Source organism: Pan paniscus, chromosome 18 (assembly GCF_029289425.2).
Source record: "Pan paniscus chromosome 18, NHGRI_mPanPan1-v2.0_pri, whole genome shotgun sequence".
Taxonomy (NCBI): Eukaryota; Metazoa; Chordata; class Mammalia; order Primates; family Hominidae; genus Pan; species Pan paniscus.
The window spans coordinates 94,330,825-94,356,400 of NC_073267.2; the positions used below are offsets into that span (position 1 = coordinate 94,330,825).

The 25,576-nt window shown below is 51.1% G+C and overlaps 1 protein-coding gene across 2 annotated transcripts in view; it reads right to left on the minus strand.

The window, feature by feature from the left end:
• COTL1 (coactosin like F-actin binding protein 1) overlaps positions 1-25,576 on the minus strand; it is a 53,449-nt gene that overhangs the window by 17,871 nt on the left and 10,002 nt on the right. The window contains exon 3 of one of the 2 annotated variants that reach the window (XM_008974388.4): positions 6,170-6,327. In XM_008974388.4, the coding sequence (XP_008972636.2) occupies positions 6,170-6,327 (158 nt within the window). Of the gene's footprint in view, positions 1-4,973; positions 6,328-25,576 lie in introns of those variants that run through there. The other variant, XM_063597797.1, reaches the window with a different exon arrangement.

A 25,576-nucleotide genomic window follows, 5' to 3' on the forward strand; every position in this document is an offset into this window, starting at 1 on the left:
TTTCCTCTGTCACCCAGGCTGAAATGCAATGACACGAGCACAGCTCATGCAGCCTCCAACTCCTGGGCTCAAGCGATCCTCCCACCTCAGACGCCTGAGTAGCTGGGACTACAAGCATGCGACACCATGCCCCAGCTAATTTTTTTTTGTTTTTAGTAGAGACGAGGTCCCACTATGTTGACCAGGCTGGTCTCCAACTCCTGGGCTCAAGCAATCCTCCCGTCTTGGTCTCCCAAAGTGTTGGGATTATAGGTGTGCGCCACTAAGCCTGGTTAGTCCTGGGGCTCAGAAGCCATCAGAATAGACTCCAACTGGCTAGTTCACACCATCCCTGGCACGTCCGTCCTTCCCACCTCCACTTCTCCTTGGAGGCAGCAGCCTCTGTTGTCCTCTGTTCCTGAAAGCTGAGCTGCACGCCTTCTGGATTCCTGGCTCCGTGAACGTTCATATTATGTTAAAGAATAAATAAAAGGATCAAGTGAATGAACCCATCCTGCAAGACAAGCATGGTGCAGCACTGACCAAGCATGGCTCTAAATCAAGAGAGCCTGGCCCTGGCACATCGCAGGTCACTAACCAGCGGTCACTGCATTGTCCCCACAATCCTGCAGAGACACGAGAACAATAGGAGGGAGGTTCTGTCCTGGGCACCGGCCGGGTACTTCTGTGTGGCAGACAACAGCTGTGGCCAGCCAGCCGTGCGTGCTGTGCGTTCAGCGCATTCCCCGGACTGGAGTCTGGGCATCGCAATCGCCCTGCCCAGCTTGCCTGGCAGCCCCGTGGCCTTGCTGGCATTTGTCTTGTTTTGTCTTGTTTTCCCCCAGCCACAGACGCCTCTCAGTTTCTCAGGCTCTGAATACAGACTAAAGAGGATAAGAGTTGAACTTCACTCTTAATTCTTCCAGGCTCTAGCCCCAGCTCTGTCACTCATTAACTGTGAGTTTAGGGCAGGTCCTATTACTGCTGTGGGCCTCAGTTTCCCCATATGCTGATGCATCTGTGTGCCGGCCACAGGTGAAGTATGAGCTTTTTGAGGTCAGTGCTGGCAAGTGTGGGTGAGGCCAGACCCTTCCTGTGTGGCCGACGGCTGGCAATATCCGTGAACAACAAGATTCACGCCCTGTGTCCTGGAGCCGAGCATCTGTATCTAGCATCTCCTAAGGAAATAATCTACAGTGTAGAAACATTTCTTGCCTGAACTGTGCATCACGGTGTTGTCTAAACAGAAAACTGGAAATAACAGCTACTACTTCCGGGTTCCAGAAATTAAGACATTGTTCTAAGCACTTTCCCTATATTTGCTCATTTAATCCCCACCACAACCCTACAAGGCAGGCACTACATTGCCCTTACTTTATACATCAGGTGACTGAGCCCAGAGAGGGTAAGCCATGTGCCCAAGGCCACACAGTAAGTGATGGAGCTGAAATTTGAACCCACGCCATCTGGCTCCAAAGTCCACTGTACTACACCTTCCCCCTTGGCAAAGTAAAATAAGGTTCATTTAAAGGTAAAATGCCTTCATAAACAAATTACTCCATTAAAACAAAAGAAAAGAAAAATTTCCAGAATACACCAAAATAGAATATGACACAGCAAGTCAACTCATCCAATTCTTCATTTTACAAATGAGGACACTGAAGCCCAGGGAGGGAGAGACTTGCCCATGGTCAGGCAGGTGGTTAGTGACATACAGATCCCTCCACTAAATTAGCTGGGTGTGGTGACACACACCTGTAATCCCCAGCTTCTTGAGAGGCTGAAGCACCAGAATTACTTAAGCATGGGAGGCAGAGGCTGCAGTGAGCTGAGATTGTGCCACTGTACTCCAGACTGGGTGACAGAGTGAGATTGTCTCAAAAAAAAAAAAAAAAAAAAAAATCGCCCCCCTGGATTCAAGTTCCTCCACATCAATGACCGTGCAATTAATTTACACCCTCCACGTTTCACACAAAGCACAAGAATGCATGTGCATTACTTTATTACAATCAAAAAGTCAAGGGTTTATTAATACAGTAATCTTAAACTAAAAGCCAATCTACTTCTTCTTCATATGGAAATGATGGCAAAAAGTGCAGCTGGGGAAATGACCTGGTCCCCAAGACATGGCACCTGGAATGGGCCCATCTGGAAGGTCCCTTAGAGAACATCTGCTCTGAATTCCCGTGAAGCAGAGGGGAAGCTGATAGGCATGCCAGTCTCTGCATGGTTTTAGCGGCCGTGGAAAGACAGCATTATACCAGCAGAATGGATCCTTTGTCACCTAAATGGCTATATTTGCAACTGCAGCATAAATGTAAGGTCTTGTAGCAGCTTCAGATAATTAACATTTGTAAGTGGAGAGGTGGAAAATGCAAATGATAATGGTCAAAATATGAGCCTGCACCTGTAGTTCAGGCCAGTATTCCAGCTCCCCCACTGCAATGCACATCTGCGCTTCTTCATTCACCAGCATCCCTTTCTCTAACAACTGGGATCACGCTGGAGCTGCCAATCATGAAACCCCGCCTCCCTGCCCAAAGGCGTGTGCACGTGACCCAAGCTGGGCCAATCAGGGTCCTCTTAAGAGACTGACGGACACTGAGGAAAGAGGCCTCTCTCTGCTGGGATCCTGACCCAGAGGGACCACCATAGCATGGACCGTTTCTTTGGCTGTGCAGAGGCTGCCTGACGCCAACCCCAGAGAAAAACAGAACTGAGAGATGAGATGAAAATACTGCATGAGCCCTCGATCTAGCCACACCTAAAGCCGAAACCCCTGCACTTCCCACTACCAAGAGCCAAGCAATTCCTCTTTGTGCTTCAACTTACTTGAGCTTGCAAACATATGAATTATCACCACCACTCCCACCTAAAGGTTCCCAGCAGGGAATTAATTTCCTCCAATCCCCCTCAGTCACCGGCGCACCTACCCAAACTGAAAAGAGTTCTAGAGAGGAAAGAAACTCTGCAGACTGCCTTAGTGGGTATGAGGTTTCCTTTGGGGGTGATGAGAAAGTTCTGGAACTAGACAGCAGTGATGGCTACACAACATTGGAACTCTGTTTAATGTAGCCGAATTGTACTTTAAAATGGCTACAATGGTAAACTTTATGTTATTGTATTTTACAATTTTTTATTATTTATTTAATTTATTTTAGACAGAGTCTTGCTGCGATCTCGGCTCAGTCTCCTGAGTTGATCTCCTGGGGTCAAGCAATTCTCCTGCCTCAGCCTCCCGAGTAGCTGGGACTACAGGCCACGTGCCACCATGCCTGGCTACTTTTTTGGTATTTTTAGTAGAGACGGGGTTTCATCGTGTTGGCATGTTCGCCAGGCTGGTCTCGAACTCCTAACCTCAGGTGACCGGCTGCCTTGGTCTCCCAAGGTGCTAGGATTACAGGCATGAGCCACCACGCCTGGCCTGTATTTTACCACAATTTTTTAAATGGGAAGACAAAAGAGAATTGCAAGATCTGCAATGTGGTGCCCCGTGTACACATCCTGGCGAGCCCCCTCCCTCTGCTCCCTTTCCTCCCGGCGACGTCCAGGAGTGGGCCAAGCACGGCGGGCGGAATTCAGCAGGAGACCTTTGGCCACAGAACAGGCCTTCTTTTTCATTTTCCATCCTGCTGCCACTCGGAAGACCCCTGGAAGCTGGTTAACCATTAAAACCCAACTGGCCTGGAGAAAAACAGCCTGTAGGGTTGAATAAGTGGTTTTCCAAAACAAGGGCTCCCAGGCCAGACAGGGTGCAGACAGCAGTGTCAACCAGGAACGCTGACTACATGTGAAACAAATGGCCTTTGTCAGCATTTCCTCAGTCCCAGGCACAGTGCTAGCACTGCTCAAAGCCAATCTGATGCCCATACCTTTTAAAAATGATTATCTCGCCTCTTAACTCCGGAACCCCACCTCCCGAGATTGTTTTCTAAAAGAATAACTCAACAGAAGACAGAAAGGAGCTGCATGTATTAAAATGTTGGTTGGAACATTCTTTATAAAAATAAAAATTGGAAGCAACTTAAGAGGCCAAGAACAGGGGAACATTTAGTACATGACGGTACACTTGTGAACCAGGACACTCTGCTACCAGAAAACCATGAATTACAAAGGTGGTGCATCCATATCATTTATGAAATTACATTAACCTTAAAAAAAGCAGCTGCAGATGACAGCGTGACCTATAGGCTGGGACCACAGCAAAGCCAAAAGGCAGGAGGCGAGCCCATCCAGAGAGTGGCCAGGAGGGACGTCCAAAAGCGGGAACTGACAGGGGGACCACAGGACTCTATTATGTCCTATCATTATTTTTTTATTTATTTATTTTATTTATTTATTTTTTTGGAGACTCGCTCCAAAAAAGGCTAGATCTTGGCTCACTGCAACTTCCGCCTTCTGGTTTCAAGAGATTCTCCTGTCTCAGCCTCCTGAGTAGGTGGGATTACAGGTGCCCACCGCCACACCCGGCTAATTTCTGTATTTTTAGCACAGACAGAGTTTTGCCATGTTGGCCAGGCTGGTCTCAAACTCCTGACCTTACGTGATCTGCCTGCCTTGGGCTCCCAAAGTGCTGGGATTACAGGAGTGAGCCATGACACCTGGCCATATTGTTATTTTTTAAATAAAAGTTTTATTTGGGGCTGGGCGTGGTGGCCTATAATCCAAGCACTTTCGGAGGCTGAGGTGTAGGAATGCTTGAGTCCAGGAATTCGAGGACAGCCTGGGCAATATAGTGAGATCCTGTCTCTCTTAAAAAAAATAAATAAATAATAATAATAATAATAATAAATTATTTTAGAAGAGCTTTGGAGTTACAGAAAAGTTGCAAGAGGTAGCACCAAGTTTCCATATTACCTTCCTCTTAACACACACATACATATTTCACCACTGTTAACATCTTACATTACTGTGGTACATTTGTCACAGTGAAAAAGTCAACATTGGTACATTACAATTAATTAAACTCCCGACTTTATTTATATTTCAACAGCTTTTCTGTTCTAAGGTCCAATTCAAGATAGCACATTGCAGATAGCCTATTTTTTTGTTTGTTTTTCTTTTTGCAACAGGGTCTCACTCAGTCTCACTACACTCACTCAGGCTGAGTGCAGTGGCGAGATCTTGGCTCACTGCAGCCTCGACCTCCTAGGCTCAAGCCATCCTCCCACCTCAGCCTCCCAAGTAGCTGGGACTACAGCCATGTGCCACCATGCCTGGCTCATTTTATTTTGTTATGTTGTGTAGAGATGGGGTCTCACTATGTTGCCCAGGTTGGTCTCAGACTCCTTAGCCAAGCAATCCTCCCACCTCAGCCTTCCAAAGTGCTGTGATTTACAGGCGCGAGCCACCGCACCCATCTGAGCCTATTGTTTTTAAACGTTTGTTTTATCATGGACCAATTACACTGCTTTGAATCTTTAAAATAATGTGCATGGTGGAGGACGGGCAGTGGTACCCCCCGCCCTCTGTAACAGACAAGCTGCTGAAGGGACATGTAACACTGTTTCTGGTCACCTGAACAACAGTTTAAAGGGGCGGTAAGAGGGAGAGATTCCCTTCTTCATGGGTTGTGAGAAATCCTTTTGCAAAATGGAGATCCCTTTAGTAGGGAAAGACCTCTCTCCCTCACCTACCCTACCCCGGGATTACCTTTTTGGAGTTCAGATTTTCTTTTCTCAACATGACCGTGTTACCCGTACCCCAAGTGAACAACCTTGGAAGTTTCTGACATTGAAAATGTCCATTTTCTTTAATGGCCAGAATGGAAAAGACTTAAAGTAGGCACTGTTCAGAGAGGGTACAAATGAATTCTCCCACGGGATCCTTGCGACCACCACCGACAGTCAGCCAGGACACCACAGGGTAGTGGCCGCTATTCTGGTCCCCCCACCAGTTCCCGTCTCTAGAAGCAAGCAACCTGCCCCACCCACGGAGGCAGGCACCCAGCTGCCGTGCTTCTGTTATGGGATAGGTGGGATCGTAAACACAGTTACCTCCTCCTAGCCAGCATCCTGAAACAATTCTGGTGACATTTCACCAATGGCTTTACTGGTGCAGAGACACAGCATGGCTTGTCCCAAGTCACCGCTAAGCTACAGACCCAGGAGTCGAACCCAGCCCTCTCCCTCCTTGCAGGATGGTGACCCTTGGTGAGCTGTGACCTCCAGACTCTGGAGGAACTCAGTACCTGTACGACCTCCTTCACCAGGGTCTTGTCCGTCCCGGTTTTGGCGCGCTGCAGCCCGCTGACGTTCTCACCGATCCACGTGATGAGGGCAAACTTGGACCTCTTGCTCATGGCATCCCCGGTGGTGAAGCGCACGAAGGCAAACAACCGGACGTCATCTGTGGCCAACAGCGAAAAGAGAACATGGTGCTGCGTTAAAACACCCCAACGTCATGTCCCTGGGGAGAGGCTGTGAGCCACGAGTGCACCTGGAGCAGCACAGCAGGAGACCGGTGCAGTTCCCTGGGAGCGCCATGTGCAGAGGACGGGAGGGAAGCACTCATCCACTGCCCTTGTCACACTCTCCTGAATCCTGGCAACAGTGCTGCAGGCTTCATGCCCATTTCACAGGTGGGAAATGGAGGTTCAGAGAAGTCACATGGCACTTTCAAGGTTGTGAGGGAATTCAAGGTCATGCTGGGATTTAAACCCAGGCCTTTCTGGCTGCAACGCCTACAGCCTTCCTACAATCAAGGCTCAAAGTCTGGGTGGGCCCATTGCACAGATGTGGGCGCCGCCAGCAGTGCCAGGGCCCAGCCAAAAAAAATTTAAAAATAAAAATTTAAAAAGGCTCAAATTATGGGTCTTATTTAGGGACCAGAAATTCATCCTCTTTGTAGACCAGAAATTCATCAACTCTTTTTGCCTCAATCTTTGCAGTTTGGAATGAGACTCTACACTGTAGAGAGACAGGAGGGGCAAGGGGGGTGCTGGGTATGAAGAGGAAACAAAGAAAATGGCTCTTAATTTGGCCCGGGATATGGCTCCGAGGATATCTCACTTATGACTAGGCAATTAGGTCAACAATGAATTCTGAACACATTTCCATTGGCTGTGTTATGCTTGTTCTATCTTATACAGTCATTTTTATTAAAATGGCTTCGAGGGCTATTTCGTTCCATTGATCCACATTAACTTTTATTTCAATGCCACACTGTTTTTATTATCATGACTTTAAAATTTGTTTCACAATCCACTATGCTAAGTTCCCCCATCCTCCACTGCTCTGTATTATCAAAATATCATTTGATATTCTTGAATTTTTTTTTTTTTTTTGAGACAGAGTCTCGCTCTGTCGCCCAGGCTGAAGTGCAGTGGCACGATCTCGACTCACTGCAAGCTTGGCCTCCCGGGTTCACACCATTCTCCTGCCTCAGCCTCCCGAGTAGCTGGGACTACAGGCGCCCACCACCACGCCTGGCTAATTTTTTGTATTTTTAGTAGAGACGGGGTTTCACTGTGTTAGCCAGGATGATCTTGATCTCCTGACCTCGTATTCCGCCCGCCTCAGCCTCCCAAAGTGCTGGGATTACAGGCGTGAGCCACCGCGCCCAGCCTGATATTTTTGAATTTTTAAAGTGATGTGTGTATTGGCCAGGTATGGTGGCTCACTCCTGTAATCCCAGCACTTCGGGAGGCAAAGGTGGGCGGATCACTTCAGCCCAAGAGCTTGAGACCAACCTGGGCAACATGGAGAAATCACCTCTCTAAAAAAAAAAAAAGCCAAAAAATTAGCTGGGCACGGTGGCAGGCACCTGTAGTCCCAGCTACCAGGGAGGCTAAGGTGGGAGGATCACTTGAGCCCAGGAGGTTGAGACTGCAGTTGAGTAGAGATTACGCCACTGTACTCCAGCCTGGGTGGCCAACTGAGACCCTGTCTCAAATAAAATAAAATAAAATAAAATAAAATAAAATAAAATAAAATAAAATAATATGTGCATGCATGTGTATGTGTGCATTGCATGTGTATGCGTGTGCATGCGGGTGCATGTGTACCCCACTAGAATAAACCAAAATTGTTCAACATCAGCTCAACTGGCATCTGGGGCCAGATCATTCTCTCTGGTAGGAACCGTCCTGTAAATTGCAGGGTGCTGAGCAGCACCCCTCACCTGGCCCCACCAGTTATGACAAACAAAAATGCCTCCATACATTGCAGATGTCCTCCAAAGGGGGCAGAACACCCCCAGTTGAGAACCTCTGCTGTAAACCGTTGGTGTCCCCATTTAATTGGGACCCCTTTTGTGTTTTCCAACAAAGTTCTGTGCCTCTTGAGGGCATCACATATCCTTATTCAGCTTACTTCACAAACAGTTCATATTTTAATTGCCATTATCACCAAGATCTCATTACAATTCCTAACTGGTGGTTGCTGGCACATAGGGATGCCACTGGTTTGGAGTCATTCACCTTGTATTAGCCACTTGCATAAACTGATGCTCTCTCAGGGCGTTTAGTTGCTGGTGTGAGGGTTTCTCAGGCACCTAATGATATCGTAGAGAGATATGTTTGCTTCTCAAACATTGTGTGGATTTGAATCACTGGGGAAATCTTCTTAAACGCAGCTTCTGATTAAACAGGTCTGGGGTCTACGCTTCTAAGAAGCTTCCCAGTGATGCTGATGCTACTGGTCAAAGGATCACACTTTGAGTTAAAAAAAAAAAGAAAAAATCAATCTGCGTTTCTTCCTAGAATCTAAGTATGTCCCTGCAGAGTCCCACACGAAGCATGTAGGTTAGCACCAAGACCCAAGGACACAAACCACCTGTCTAAAGGAGACACAGGCCTGGAGGTGACAAGCTTACTTCCTGGTGATTATCTCAAAACCGGAGGGGGTACCCAGCACGTTCGCCTTCAACAAGAAGCCGGGTGGTCTAACGGGTCATCCATTTGTCCCCGGGAGCTAAGGAACACGCAGCTCTCAGCAGACCATGAATGCGTGATCCTAGCTGCAGTCCAGGGTCAGGGACTCCACAACACTTACTTCTTAAAGGAAACTGATCGTCATCACCACTCACATTGGCACAGCACTTTTCAGTTTACAAAACATGCTTCTATTTCATCTCATTTGGTCTTTGTAACAACGCTGGGAGGCAGATGAGGTAGAGACGTCATGGCCACTTTCATCATCAACATCCAAATCACCTTCATTGATAAGGGCTGGAGGCTCAGAGGCCACGTGATGTGGCCAGACTCACAACACAGTGAGGCCAGAGCCAAGGGCCTGGACACCTTGGGTGTGTGTGCTCAGCCCCCTTTCTCCAGGGAACTGCCCCACCAGGCCATGGCCATCTGGGGGTCAGTAGGTAACAACGCAGCAGGGATAGAAGGAAGGATGGTCTCAGGGACACTGCGCAGGTGAATCCACAGGGCCTGGTGACCAACTGGATGTGAGAAGGTGAGGACAGAGGAGTCCAGGGCACAGGAGACCCCGAGGGGTGAGGGCCCCACCTCCCATGCCCCGGGGACTGTGCCTGAATTCCCAAACATCAGCCTGGGCTGCCTCACCTGTAAAACATGTTCTTTTCTTTATTGAGATAAAAGTCACATAACATAAAATTCACCATTTTAACCACTTTTTTTTTTTTTTTAGAAGGGAGTCTGGCTCTGTTGCCCAGGCTGGAGTGCAGTGGCGCGATCTCGGCTCACTGCAAGCTCCACCTCCTGGGTTCATGCCATTCTCCTGCCTCAGCCTCCCGAGTAGCTGGGACTACAGGCGCCCGCCACCACGCCCGGCTAATTTTTTGTATTTTTAGTAGAGACGGGGTTTCACCGTGGTCTTGATCTCCTGACCTCGTGATCCGCCCGCCTCGGCCTCCCAAACTGCTGGGATTACAAGCGTGAGCCACCGTGCCCGGCCATTTTAACCACTTTAAAGCATCCAATTCAGTGGCTTTAAGGACACTCACAATGTTGTGCCATCATCGCTACTATCTAATTTCATCACTGCAACGAGAACTCCCGTCCTCAAGAACAGTCACTCCCCATTCTCCACCCCACTCCCCCAGGCCCTGGCAACCACTCTTCCACTTTCTGTCTCTATGGATTGGCCAGTGCTGGACATTTCATTGAAATGGACTCATATGCTATGTGGCCTCTGCAGTCTGGCTTTCACTCAGCGTCACATCTCCAAGGTTCATCCCTGCTGCCGCGTGTGCGGGTCACCACTTCATTCCTTTTAAGGCTGAACAGCACTCCATTGCATGGAGAGAGCACATTTTGCTTATCAGTGCATCAGTTGATAGACATTTGGGATCCTTCCAAAATGGGGTGATTTCACGCCTCCCTTATCAGTTGACCATGATGACTGAAAGTGAAAGCTACAAAACCCACCTAGCCCATCAGGGTGGAACCTCCAACCTAAAGCTCCTGACACAGGGCGGGGCTGCCAGGTGGCCACAGCGCACAGGAAACGAGACTGGTGCAAGAGATGGCAGTTCCTCACTTGTAAGGTGCAAAGTGCGCAGCCACAGGCGGCTGGTGCAGACTTGGAGTGTGGGGGAGCAGCGCTTTAGCTCGAGAGCATTTCTCAGCAGTCCCCGTGGTGTCTGGGAAGCCAGGGCTCTGTTTTGAGGAGTGTCGTCAGAGCATCAACACCAAAGTGCTTAATTAAATGGCAGCCTTGACCTGAGGGGGAGGAGGGGCTGAACATCCCCCTCCGACTGCGTTTCACAAGCAAAAGAACACGGTGAGTGTGTTTCCATGGTAACCGCTCTTGGGTTCCCATTTCCACATTGGTCAGCCCGGACTTGGATCCAAACTACCCATCCCTGGCCCAAGCCCCCATGCAGGTAAGTTACCAGCCCTGCTTTGGGCCAACGCAGTTTTTGGGGACCTCAACCATGTGTTCAGCCCAGGGCCAAGGCTTCGGGCTGAGCCACCTCTCCCAGCCTCTCTCTTCTTAGTGTCGCCCCCTCCCACGGCTCTGGCTGGCTCCTCTGCGGAGCTCCATGGCTTTTCCAGCGTCTGCCCTCTCTGCTGGCTGCCAAGTGCCTCCACACACCGGCCATGCTCTGCGCACCTCCAACCCTCCACATCCACCCTTCCCCTCTTTCAGACCTCCCCAGGTCTACCTTGGGCAACACCCTTTGCCCCTGGAGGGTCACAGGTTCTTGCTGAAGAACCACAAGCATTGTCCCTGTGTCCCAAGTACCAGCCCAGGGCCTGGCACAAGATAGATGTACAATAAGTAAGTCACACCCACAACCCCAAGGACACTGGGAACCTTCCAGAACCACAGCCTGATGTCATTTAAATGATCGTGGGGGAGGGGGGTAAAGAGGGACGTGGTTTGCTAGGTGACTGCTGGGTGCTTATCCGACAATGGTTTGGTCAACAAGATTGCTGACAGGCCTGTTTTTGAAAATCCGAGTCACGTTACGCTTACAAATGTTTGCTGCTAGAGATCTGGCACGACAGTGACGGGTCAGCTGAGTCGGAGACAGAAAACCTGTTGCTCTGCGCACCGTTTTTGCAGCTGCCCAGCAGACTGGAGGCCTCTCCCCAACCCCGCTCACCCTGGAGGAGGTTCTCGGTCCCTTTTGACCTCACACTGGGCAGTGGAAGGGGAAGCGCTAGTTCTTCATCCCTGGTTCAGTTACTTTCCCTCTTCTGAACAAATCGGGTCCACAAACCCCAGTGGCAGTCACAGCCCCACATCAGCAGTGGGGAGCCCTAGGCTCCCTCGTCTGCCTCGGGCTATTGTCACTCCTGTACACGGGAACGCTGGCATATCTACTAAAGGGCACAGAGAAACGCTGTCATGTATATATTAGTGTGATATGTGTGTGCGTATATATTTGTGTATGTGTATATATACATATATTTGTGTGTATAATATGTGTCTATATGTGTACAGGTGTGTTTGTATATGTGTGTATATACATACATTTGTGAGTACAGGTGTATATATGTGTGTATATATATATTCATGTATTTGTGTATGTGTATGTGTGTTATATATACATGTATGTGTATGTGTGTGTGTTATATATACATGTATGTGTATGTTTGTGTGTTATATATACATGTATGTGTATGTGTATGTGTGTTATATATACATGTATGTGTATGTGTGTTATATATACATGTATGTGTATGTGTGTGTTATATATACATGTATGTGTATGTGTATGTGTGTTATATATACATGTATGTGTATATGTGTGTGTGTATGCACTAAGACGGCAAAACTGCCCAGAAGAAGGTTGGTACCTGGGCTTTCCATCACCCTCACTGTGCCACTTGGTCCCCAACAGGGCCAATCGTCCATCTCTTCAAACTGAAGCTGAGAGTCCAGGTCTAGGCAGAGGAGACAGGGCGACTGGGCAACCCCAGTGGGGGATGGGGGACCCAGGACTTCACCCAAACACAGGCACCAGAGACAGATGCCATGAGCTCCTTCTGCTGGAGCCCTCAGCACAGGGGAGTGGTCTATACCCTTAACCTTCTCTGCAATGTCCAGGGTGCAAGTTCAAATTCCAGAATCCTTTAGAAACTTACCCCCACATGTACTAGCCTTGTGACCCAGCCCAGAGTCCTGCATGTCTCTAAGCCTCAGTTTCCTCATCCACAAAATGGGTCAAATACTTACCTCATAAAGTGGTTGGGAGGATTACATGAAAAAGAAATGAGATCTGAAGGGCTGGCTGATGGGAGTCATGGCTGTTGAAGGGCTGGCTGATGGGAATCATGGCTGTTGAAGGGCTGGCTGATGGGAATCATGGCTGTTGAAGGGCTGGCTGATGGGAATCATGGCTGTTGAAGGGCTGGCTGATGGGAATCATGGCTGTTGAAGGGCTGGCTGATGGGAATCATGGCTGTTGAAGGGCTGGCTGATGGGAATCATGGCTGTTGAAGGGCTGGCTGATGGGAATCATGGCTGTTGAAGGGCTGGCTGATGGGAATCATGGCTGTTGAAGGGCTGGCTGATGGGAATCATGGCTGTTGAAGGGCTGGCTGATGGGAATCATGGCTGTTGAAGGGCTGGCTGATGGGAATCATGGCTGTTGAAGGGCTGGCTGATGGGAATCATGGCTGTTGAAGGGCTGGCTGATGGGAATCATGGCTGTTGAAGGGCTGGCTGATGGGAATCATGGCTGTTGAAGGGCTGGCTGATGGGAATCATGGCTGTTGAAGGGCTGGCTGATGGGAATCATGGCTGTTGAAGGGCTGGCTGATGGGAATCATGGCTGTTGAAGGGCTGGCTGATGGGAATCATGGCTGTTGAAGGGCTGGCTGATGGGAATCATGGCTGTTGAAGGGCTGGCTGATGGGAATCATGGCTGTTGAAGGGCTGGCTGATGGGAATCATGGCTGTTGAAGGGCTGGCTGATGGGAATCATGGCTGTTGAAGGGCTGGCTGATGGGAATCATGGCTGTTGAAGGGCTGGCTGATGGGAATCATGGCTGTTGAAGGGCTGGCTGATGGGAATCATGGCTGTTGAAGGGCTGGCTGATGGGAATCATGGCTGTTGAAGGGCTGGCTGATGGGAATCATGGCTGTTGAAGGGCTGGCTGATGGGAATCATGGCTGTTGAAGGGCTGGCTGATGGGAATCATGGCTGTTGAAGGGCTGGCTGATGGGAATCATGGCTGTTGAAGGGCTGGCTGATGGGAATCATGGCTGTTGAAGGGCTGGCTGATGGGAATCATGGCTGTTGAAGGGCTGGCTGATGGGAATCATGGCTGTTGAAGCGCTGGCTGATGGGAATCATGGCTGTTTTTTGACCCCCAACACCTCTCCAGTGAAACTGCCCTCAGGGGTCCACAGGGGCCTCCTAATTGCCAAAGGCAACAGCATCTTCTCCATGCCCACTGGTGGCGTTTCACACCATTGTCAATTCTGCCCTCCTTGAACCTCTCCCTTCCCACGGCACCCAGGGCATGATGTCATCTTAGTTCTCAGAGCGCTGATCCCGCCTTCTACTTTCTCCCTGGCTCTTCCACCCCCTCTGTCTCCACACACACACTCCCCAGGGTTCCACCTCATCCTCTCCTTTCCCCTGACGCTCTCTCCCTGGGAGATCTCAGCTACCACCACAGAACACTGGCGCACCGGCCCCTGCCCTCACGACTCTCCACTGCTCTGTCCTTAACAAGGTGGGCAGAGTCTGCCCTCCGTTTCTCGCCATTTCCTGGCACCTCGCACCCCTTACACACAACTGTTTGCTAAGGCAACCTGGAGCACTTAGAAGAGCACAAACTCCAGAGATCAGCCAGCCGGGGCCACATCCCAGCCAGGGCCGCATCCTAGCAGGGGCCGCATCCCAGCCAGGGCCGCATCCCAGCCAGGGCCGCATCCTAGCCGGGGCCGCATCCTAGCAGGGGCCGCATCCTAGCAGGGGCCGCATCCCAGCCAGGGCCGCATCCTAGCAGGGGCCGCATCCCAGCTGGCTTCCTTCTAGCTATGGAACATCAGATGAGGGTGCTTCATGCTCTGAGCCTCAGCTGTTCCAGCTGTAGAATGGGGACAACTTTCTGCATCCAGCTCTGGGTTTCAGAGTGAGGCACTCCGAGGCACACAGTCACGGAGTCACTCCTTCTGTGAGTCTTTCTTGAGGAGAGATGGAAGACAGTGAAGGTCTGAGAGGTAACTGAGCCCCAAGTCTACTAAGCACTTATGAGGGGCCGGTCCCCACTCTAAGAATCTGCACACTGCAGATTCTTCTCCTCTGTGAGGGCAGCACAGATCGCAGTCCCATTTCACAGATGAAGAAACCGAGGCTTGGAGAGGTGAAGTGAGAATGAGCCACACAATCCTCCCTGCCCGCTGCAGAGCTGCTGAAGTCCACAGCAGCAGTTCTCAAAGTGTGGTCCTCGGACCAGTAACACCACAGCACCCAGGAACTTATTAGAAATGTGGGTACTCAGGCTCCCCTCAGCGCTACTGATCCAGACACTGGGAATGGAGCTCTGAAACTGTGCTCAAATGAGCCCCAGGGTGATCCTGAGGCTGCCAAACCTTGAGACCCACTGACTTAGAGGAAGAGGTGGAGAAGAGGAAATGGTGAGAACTCACTGTTGGGAGAGGGGACGAGACAAAGGTCTCAAGGGCAGAAAAGCTGAAGTGCTCAGAGTTCAGCCCCCACGCCCTCCTTGCTGCCTGTCTGCCTTTTATTTTAAGCAAATGACTGCACGAAGCAGCTTCCTGCAGAGTCCGTGGTTCCTGAACACGCCCATCAAAGACCACCAGGACAGTCCCTCCAGTGCTCCCTCCCCAAAATCCCACACCCCATGAGAGGGAACAGCCATCATTAGCAAGAGAGCTACTGAGCATCAGCCCTGGCTACCAGGAGGCCTTTCTGCCTGTGCTGCCTCCAGCTCCTCTGCTTGCCCATAAGCCACGAGGATTCAGATGTATATCATAGCATCACACTGAGCCCCATCTCAGGGCTGCCGTCACTGAGGATACAGCAAGGTCAGAAGCCCCATCCTGAGGACAGTGGTTTCCTTCTGGTAGGTGTCATGCACTCAGAGCCCAGGCCAATTGCACGCTGGATGTCCCTGATTTGAAGACTATGGATGCCCTCCCCTTCCCACCCAGAGAGAGTCTTGTTCATGAAAAGACACAGCTGTTACGTTTAACGTTAATAAAACTCCACTCTCAAAAGAGCCTGACCCTTCCTTCCACTGGTCTATGAAGCCTCATCAGAGGCCAATGATGGAGCTTTGGCTCCTGGAAAGGACCCGTGGGGACCTAGAAGCCCCAGGCAGGGCCCTGCAGGTAGGTAAAGGGAGCCTCAGTCCAATGCCCAGGTCATCTCTTCAAGGTTCTCTGCCTTCATTTACTAAGTAAGTTCATCTGTGTCAACAAATCAGCATCCTAACGTTCTCAGGATACCGCCTGGCGCAGAGCTGTGAACTCAGCAGCCGGTCCTGGTGGCTGTTACATGCTCTTCTCTCTGACCTTTCCCCTGGGTCCTGGAGGTGCCTTTACGCCCCTCCCACCTCCTCCCCATCTGTGCCTCCTCCTCCCCTTCTCCCCCCCAACCCCCCACCCCACACCAACCCCGACCTCTCTGGAAGAGAGAGGGATGGGGCAGGGAAACGCCCGAGGGGGTAAAGGAGAGACAGTGGGGGTGGGAAGGACCACACAGGGAGACCAAGCAGGAGACCAAGCGGGAGAACCACGTGGGGGGCGGCGGGGACCAAGCGGCGGGGGTGGGGGGGAGCAAGCAGGGGGGGTCCAAGCGGGGTCGGGGGTGATCAAGCTGGAGCTGCTGAGCAGTCAAAGGGATAAGGATATGGGAGAAAACCCAGTGACAACAAAAACAGAGGACGACCACAAAGGGGCTAGGAACGGGGGTAAAGGCAAGAATTCCCTGTAATCACCAAAGCCACCAGGATGAGCCGCTCTAATAATTCCCCAAAAGTTACAAATGGCATATGGTCCCCACTAAGCTCTGAAGGCCTGCCCCTCCCCCCTTCCCCCTCCCACCCAAACTTGAAATCTCAGGCTCAGGTCAGCACTGAGGAAGAGATTCTGACCAGGCACCCAGTGTTCTCACCAGGGCGGCCCCGACACAGGATCCACATTGACTGGGGGCCTCTGCCTTCTCCCCAAAGAGATTCTAGTCTCCTCTGCGTATCGCCAAAGCCAGTCCTGGCTGGAGGACCAAACCCCCAAGGAAGGAGGATCTGCTATGGGCCAAGCACTGCGTAAGTTTCTTAACACTTTTGCAAATGTTTTGAACAACCTTTTTTCATTACAAAAACACATACTAGGTGTAGAATAATGAGAAACACAAAAAAGCAAAATGAAGAAATTAAGGATCCCCCGCCACCCTAGAACTTCTTAGCGTAAGTCCTTTTGATGTTTTCAGCTACTTTCACATCTGTCTGGGTCTTGTTATGGCCCCAGCACTGATCACCATGCCAGGCATGTCATAGGCACCTTATACGTTATCTGTGGGCCAATGGAAAGAAAAAAGAGAGAATCATTTCAGAATTTCCACCCAACACTGAACTTTAGAGCAAGGCCAAAGAAAGGGGGAAGGGGAGGACAGGAGGAAGTTGCCCCAGAGAGCGGCAAGATTGCAGCTCACTCTAAAGCTGCCCTAACTTTACAGAGACTCCGGAGAGGTTATGCAAACACGGCTCAGGAAGGGAAAAAACAACCCACACACCAAAAAGCTGAGCTGTCAGCTTCCACCGAGGGAGCTCCCTGGAGCGAGGATGAAAGGAAATGGGAAAGAATTCTTACATCCTGCTGCCCAGAGCAAGGGGACAGCTGGGCAGTCGCCATGGCAGCGGCTGGCTTCTAGCAGGCTGCTAAGGGGAGAGAGGGCAAGGCCGGGGAAGGAGAAATGTCTTCTTGCCACCAAAGAGGAAGGAGGGCTCAGTGGCCGCCCACGTCTGTAAGAGGGAGGGGGCCTGAGGCTGGGGCTGGAAGGGGCCAGGTTCGTTGCTGAAGTTGAAGGGAGAGCTCTCATTACTAAGAGGCCTGATATCACTATACCACTTGCTGTCTTTTTTCAGAGTGACTTTCCTAACTCCCTGCAGTTGACAAAAACAAAACCAAACCAAAAACACCCTCCTGTCCTGCTCAAAAAACTTTGCAAAAATATTAAAAAGTGTAAAAACTGAAACCCATTACTCTGTTTATTTCTAAACTCCTTTTGGTTTATTCCTTATAGGGCATGAATAAAGGCTCTTTTTTTTTTTTTTTGAGACGAAATCTCGCTCTGTTGTCCAGCCTGCAGTGCCGTGGCACGATCTCAGCTTACTGCAACCTCCGCCTCCTGGGTTCAAGCGATTCTCCTGCCTCAGCCTCCTGAATAGCAGGGATTACAGGCGCCTGCCACCATGCTCGGCTAATTTTTGTAGTTTTAGTACAGACGGGCTTTCACCATGTTGGCCAGGCTGATCTCGAACCCCTGACCTCAGGTGAACTGCCCGCCTCAGTCTCCCAAAGAGCCAGGATTACAGGCGCGAGCCACTGCGCCCGGCCAAGGCTCTGTTTCTTTATGTGATCCGCATTGTGTGGGTATCTGCGTGTAGGCACATTGTTTCTGCATTGGAGCTCACACTGTAAATGCGGTTTGATATCCAACGCAGGAAACTCCTCAAATGATCCCCGATTCATTGCATTTTCACGAGGTGTGAATGACCCAGCTTTCCTAGCTTGACAGAGAACATAAGAAAATGAAGTACAGGATGGCCAGAGGAAAAGAAAGATGATTACTTCGGCAGAACCTCCAGGGTATAAGCTGATCTGGATACCCAAATTAAACCGAGAGCTAAAGGTTTTCCCCCTATGACAAAGCACTAGCACTTTCTTTCATGATAATTCTCTACTTCCTTAAATGGGAGTTAGTGTGTTAGCCCTGACTCCACCCTCTGACTTAGAGAAGAGTGGCTGTAAGCAGTCCCTGGAGGCTCTGAGGACCTTATTACAGTATCTATAGCATCTATAAGGAGACGCTGCGCCACTGAGGGGTTCAGTGTCTGGCTCCCAATCACTGAACAGCCCTGGCACACACTGCTTTATACTCTTGTGTCTGCTTTTCACTGCTGTGCTGCCTCTTCCATCGCTGTGGGTTGGTTATTTGACAAACACTTACTGACAATCTGTGATACAGGGATTTTGCTGAAAATGCAATCCCTACCTTCAAAAAATATACAGTCTACCATGGCAAACAAAAATGTAGTGTGTGAATACCATGAAATTACTGCTATGGCAAAGAGTTGTGAATGGCAGTTACAGGAGCATCAAGGAAAGAAGGAAATCCGCTCTGCCTGGGCAGCTGTGACCAGGACTGGCTTTGCAGAGGAGGTGATGTTTGATTAGGGTCTTTTTCTTTTTTCCCCCCGAGACGGAGTCTTGCTCTGTCACCCAGGCTGGAGTGCAGGGGCACAATCTCGGCTCATGCAACCTCCGCCTCCCGGGTTCAAGCAGTTCTCCTGCCTCAGCCTCCCGAGTAGCTGGGATTACTGGCACGCTCCACCACACCCAGCTAATTTTTGTATTTTAATACAGACCAGGTTTCACAATGTTGGCCAGGCTGGTCTCGAACTCTTGACCTCGTGATCCCCCCATCCTGGCCTCCCAAAGTGCTGGGACTACAGGCATAAGCCACCGCACCCATCCTGATCAGGGTCTTGAAGGATGACTCAGAGTTCCTCCAGAGAACAGGGTAAGGACAAAGAGGGTTCTTGTTGACAATTTGAGAGGGAGATTGTGACAGAACTCCAGACAAAGCAACAGCCTCTGCTGGCAAGTTCAAAACGCCTTCCTCCACCAGCCCTTCTCTCTTTTTCCGACTCACCACAAGCCAGAAGGGCATATGATGCAGCTGATGATAACTGTGTGCAAACTAAGAGCTTAAAGGCTCAGAATGAGCTACAGGCCTCCTTCAGCTTGCTCAGCCCTACTCCAGGAGGGAAGGAATCTCGTTCCCTAGCACATCCAAAGCACCCAGACGATGCCCCACATGTCCTCAATACATACTTCCCGAATAAATGAAGGGCATCTACATGGCATCTTTGACTTCTCAGAGGCTTTTCAGTTCCAAATTTGCAGCGTTTCAGTTCAATGGGGGTGGGGGGGGTGCCATTTTATAAGAGTAAAACCAAGCAGATGGGCACAGCAGCTCACACCTGTAATCCCAACACTTTGGGAGGCCGAGGCAGGAGGATTGCTTGAGCCCAGGAGGTTGAGGCTGCAGTGAGCTATGATCGCACCACTGCACTCCAGCCTGGGCCACAGTGAGACTCTGTCTCAAAAAACTTTTTTTCTTTTAATTAAAAAAAAAAAAAAGAATACAACCAATTCTTTCCCAGGATTTTTAAAGTGTGACTTCCACCCCCAGAGAGCAGGAATGAATAGACAGGCAGGAATGAACGGATATGGACAGACATAACAACTGATTTGTTTTGACAAATTTGTGGTTTAATAAAAGCACATGTGGCCAGACGCAGTGGCTCGTGCCTGTAATCCCAGCACTTTGGGAGGCCAAGGCGAGCAGATCACTTGAGCTCAGGAATTCGAGACCAGCCTGGCCAACCCGGCAAAACCCTGTCTCTACTAAAAATACAAAAATTAGCCACTCATGGTGGTGCACACCTGTAATCCCAGCTACTCGGGAGGCTGACGTAGGAGAATTGCTTGAGTCCAGGAGGCAGAGGTTGCAGTAAGCTGAGATCATGCCACTGCACTCCAGCCTGGGCGACAGAGACTTCATCTCAAAAAAAAAAAAAAGTGCATGGAAAGGGAAGGCCAAAAAGGCAGTGTTGCTGGAGTCAGCGATGCCAGAGTCAGTGATGCCTGCGTAACGAGGAAGCTGCTTCTCCACCTTTCACATGCACCAAGAACGGTAGCCCAGAGGGACGCAGCTGGCTTGAAAACTCAGCGGCATGAGAGCCTGGAGACCAGGGTTCAGGTCCTGGCTCTGCCCCTTTCCTCCCATGCGACAATGGCCCAGCGACTTCCCCTCTCTGCCCCCCAGTTCCCCGGAGGCCTCTCCATCTCTGCCTGGGAGCCCCTGATTGGCGGGAGCAGACTCGCAGCCGGTTTTCCTTCCCCGTGGACTTTAACAACACTCCAGCCCACAAGCCTGCGCACACCAGCCCCCACGGGGACAGCTGACTCACTTTACTCTTCTACGGATTCACTTATTCATTACCCCATGCAACATCCGAGGCAGAACCTCCCCTCTTCCCAAAGGACTGAGGCAACGAAGTGTGACTCAGTCAGGGCTCTGCGCCAGGCTCTGAGTGAACACACTGGAAACCCGGCCGTGGGTACAACACGGCGTCACAGCTCTGCCGTAAACACAGGGGGACCCACTGAGAACCCAGGGGACCAGCAAACCTCCCCCTGGAGGTCTCCTCATCGGTGACACAGCACGTTGATCCTCATCAGCCAGCTGAGGGGGTGATGCCCTGGGAATCGGGCCTGGCACACAGAAAGTGTTGAGAAGCGCTAGGTGAGGATGATAAGGACAAGGCGGCCTTGGGACCAACGATGACAATGGCAACAGACTATGAAGCGAATGGAGGCAGTGGGGGAGCCGGGAGTTCAGAAGGGAGAGGCAGGGCTGTGTTCAGGGAAAGGGGCTACTCAGGGCCTGTGGGGTTGGCACATCATGCCTGGGGACCCAGAAGAAGTGGCAGAATAAGACTCTGCCCAGCTGGGAATGAGCCACAGAAAGGGCCAAGGCAAAGTTCTAGGAGGACATGAAACAAAAGTGATCAGAATAAAATGCGCACTGCTCCAGGAAAACCCAGAGGCCTCACATGGCTCCCGGGGCCACTGCGCCCTGGGCCCTGCCAGCTACCCACCTCCCCCCACTTTCTACCCCCCACTCCCCACCCACCTTCCTCCCTGATGGCCCCCACCCCATGCTCCCCACTCCCTACTACTCCTGCAACTCCCCTCTCTCTCCCGCTGCCCCACCACAGCCCGACCGCATACTCCCCAACCGCCTTCCCACCCATGCTCCCCTCCCACTCCCCACCCATGCTCCCCGCTCCACAGCCCTCACCCCATGGCCCCCACCTACACTACCCCCTACTCCCCAACCCCCGCGCTCCCCATCCACACTCACCGGCCATAGCCCTCATGCCACGGTCCCCACCCCCTGCTCCCCACCCCACACTCACCCTCCACAGCCCTCACCCCCTGCTCTCCACCCTCACTCCCCACCCACGCTCCCCTCCCACGGCCCCCACCCCATGGCCCCCACCCCATGGCCCCACTAGGTTCCTGTCCTCCTGCCCACCCAGGAGCCTCATCCTTTTTTATGCTTTTTAATCCTAAGATATTATTTACACAGCATGAACTGCACCCTGTGAAAGTGTACATTTCAGTGGGTTTCGGTCCATTCACAAGGTTGTGCATGGTGATGCACCCCACTGAGCTCTCCCAGCACGAGTGCCCAGCAGACCGTGAGTGCTCAGTTTATATTTGTTGGGGGGGTGAGTGATCAAAGTCACCCAGGAAGAGAGTGTGGTGTTGCCAAGAATGGGCCACACAGCAGCCAGGTTTGGCCAAATCCAGAGAGCTGCAGGGTGGACACAGCCCTCTCTCTGTCCCTCTGTTAGGCAGGGGCCCAGAGGGGGCTGTGGCTGCAGGGGTCACACAGGGGCCGCCCAGGAGCCTGGCTCTTTGCATCTCAAGCCAGGTTCTTTTCACCCCTCCCCCAGCTCCAGCTGACCCCTGGCCCGCCTGAAGCAGCAGCAGCTTTTATTTGCAAGCCATGAACAATACACTCCATTTTATAAGCAGCGTAGAATTCTAGCCAGAAACGGGGAGAAAAGTGCTTCCGGGTCAGATCAGACCTCCAAAGGCGAGCCCTTCAGGCAAAAGGAGGGAAATCGGGATTTCCTGGGAAAGTCTCTCCAGGGCAGGAGGGAACACTTGGGTTCAGGAATTAAGGAGCATTGCTCCCCAGACACACGCACAGGTTTTCTGTGTCAACAACAATGGCAGAAATGGCCTCTAAACAACAGTGGCCTCTAAACACTTCCCACGGCTCCCCCATGGCCTGGGCCTGGGCCTTAGGTCTGCCCCACGGTGTTCCACAGAAGAGCCTCCCGTGGTCTTCCCTTCTTGTTTCACAAAGATTTTACATTGCAAGCTGGGGTGCAGGGGGTGTCAGGAGTGGAGGCGAGAAGCACACACACCAGGTAAGAATTGCAGCCTGGCCTGCGTACTGCCTCGGCTGTGAAATGGGATAACAAAATGAAATCACAAGTGACTGTGGCAGGCAAAACAACGGCCCCTAAGACATCTATGTCCTAAACCCCAAAACTGTGAATATGTCCCTCACATGGCAAAAGGGCTTTGAGGGTGTGATTAAGGTAAGGATCCTGAGATGGGAGATTCTCCTGGGTTATCTGGGTGAGCCCCACGTGATCACTGCAGTCCTTAAATGGGGAAGGGTGGGGAAGAGGGCCAGAACCAGAGAGGTGGCATCATGAGGACTCGACCTGCCAGTACTGGCTTTGAAGACAGAGGAAGCGGCCACAAGCCAAAGAATGCAGGCAGTCTCTGGAAGCACAAGAAGGCAAGAAAATGGATTCTCCCCTGGAGCCTCCAGGAGAAAGCAGCCCTGTCCACACCTGGATTTTAGTCCTGTGAGGCTCATGTCAGACTTTTGACTTCCAGAACTATAAGATGATGCATTTATGTTGTTTTAATTCACCAAGTTTGTGGTCATTTGTTACAGTGGCCATAGGAAATTAACACAATGACCCTGGCTAATGCCTGGCCTAATAAAGGTCCACTGTTAACCATTGCTGTTATCAACTTATTTATTTATTGCTGGCAAGGAAGCTTACCTAAGTACATAGAAGACAAGGTAAGAATAAGTGCATGAAGAAAAGCGTGATGACCATAAACTAAGTACAGAACTAAAAACAAGATCTATGGCAGGTTAATTTCAAAATGCACTCATGAAATAAAATATTCAATGCTGACGTGCCATGCCTGCCTTCAAAAACCAGCCTCTGGGGACCTGCCACTGCTGAGGCCACTGAGCTGAATCAGAAAAGTCACAGGCACTTGTTTAAGTGGGAGAGGAAGGTGGCGATGCCTGGGCTCTGGAGTAAGAGGCCTGGGGCCAGAGCAGTCACATGGCCAGTGGTAGCGGCCGGGAGCCTTGTGGGCCACTGGGCTGTTACTTTGGAGGAGGGGACAGCGGGCCCTCCTGTGTGAGCTTAGCTCTCAGACATCTACATGGACTGTCACTCATTTGCCTACTCAACGACACCTGTGCAGGCTGCCAGGTACTGTTCCCAGCGCTGCCAATACTGCAGAGAACAAAGCTGACCTGGTTGCCCCACGGGGCTTGGATGCTCCCAGGAAAGTCACAAGATAAACAGGTGCATAACTGCACATGTGGCTATGATCTTAGGCACTGCTAAATGCTGCAAGGAGATGCTTTTTGACTCCTTGTCACCTTCTCCAAGGCCATGTCTGGTTTCAGTGGTCGTGGGCGTAGCCACTTGGGTACACCATGACATCCTGCCATGTCTAGCTGCTCAACCTCACAGAGGCACAGCCTGGAGTGCAGAAACCCTAAAGCCCCTAAAGGACCCCTCAACCAATGGGGGATAAGAGTCGCTGGCTACGTGCCCCCGCCTCCCAGGGCTGCACCCTCCATGTCCCTCTAAGGGTCCCTGAGGGATTCTGTCCCAGGTGCCCACAGCAGTAACTGTAGGATTCTGTCCCAGGCGCCTACAGCCCATAAGAAGTAGAGCTGAAATTTGAACCCAGGCGTTATGGGTTCTCTTCTATAAGCAAGAGACAAAGGAGTGGACAGCCAGCGCTTGCTGGGAAAAGCCTATGACCCAGGATTCAGCCCATGACTTGGGCCCACTCAAGGGAGCAACACACCTATGGGGGAAAGAGATTGGCAGCCAGCTAACCATGAAGGATGGGGATTCCCCACCAAGGATACCACCACCAAAGGGACAAAGTCCCTCTCTCCAGGAGGACTTCGCCAAGGAGTTGAAGAAACAGACATGCACACGACCACCACACGGGACACCAACACCACAAAGACAAGGAGGGCATCCGAGCAGAGGGAACATTCACACCGGGCCTTGACGGGTGTGTAGGAGTCCTCCAGGAAGGCGAAACAGATGAAGACAGTGCAGGCAGAGGGAAGAGACTCCACAGGCCTAGGGAAGCGGGAAGGCAGGGCAGCGCGGCACAGGGGAAGAGCTGGGAGCCTCGGACACAGATCTGGATTCAAAGTGCAGTTCTTCCCAACTGCAGCATCTCCAGCAAGCGACTCTGGCTCTCCAAGGAAAATGTCAGGTTCCTCCTCAGTGAAGTGGGGATAATTTCTACTTGTGGGTGTCACTCTGCTCATTACTCCCTCAGAGAGAAGATAAATTAGATAAACTAACACACGCAGAGCTCCTACGTAGGGCCTGGGACTTGGGCATCCCTAAGGTCAGCATCGTGTGTGTTGGGGACACACACTGGAGGGGTCGGCTGGCCAGCACCTGTCATAAAGGGCACCCCATGTCATGTCTGAGCATTTGGACCTTATGGGGAAAAGGTGTTGGAAGTGGGAGGCGGGGGAGCAACTTGACCTGAAGGTTAGAAAGCCACCCCTGGCCTGGACTGCAAGCTCACTAGGGTCAGGGAAAGGACTCAACTCTGTACTTGGCAAAGGGCTTGGGGCATAGTAGATGCTCCAGAAATGTCCTGGAGAAGACAAGGTCATGATCAAGGGTGGAGCCCTAAGAAACGCCTCGACTTATCGGGCAGGAAGCAGAAGAAGCAGCAGAAGGAAGTGAGAATGACAGGAGAGAGACATAAAAGGAGAACTAGGCAAGTCTAGCCATGCAGAAGCAGATGCAGAAGCAGAAGCACAAGCGAGGGGGACTATCTTTTCAGGAGGTGCTGGCCACTGGCAAATGCTGGAGGGAGGTAAAGTGGATCAGAGACAAAGAAATGACCACTAAATCTGGCAACTGGAATATTACCAAAGACCTAGACATAGAGCTCCATGCTCTGGGTGTGGGTGGGCACCAGAATGAAATGGGGTAAAGAAAGGATGGGAGACAAGGAGGTATTTATAACACCTATAAAATCTGTAAGGGATGCTTTCAAAAAGTTTGCATTAACTT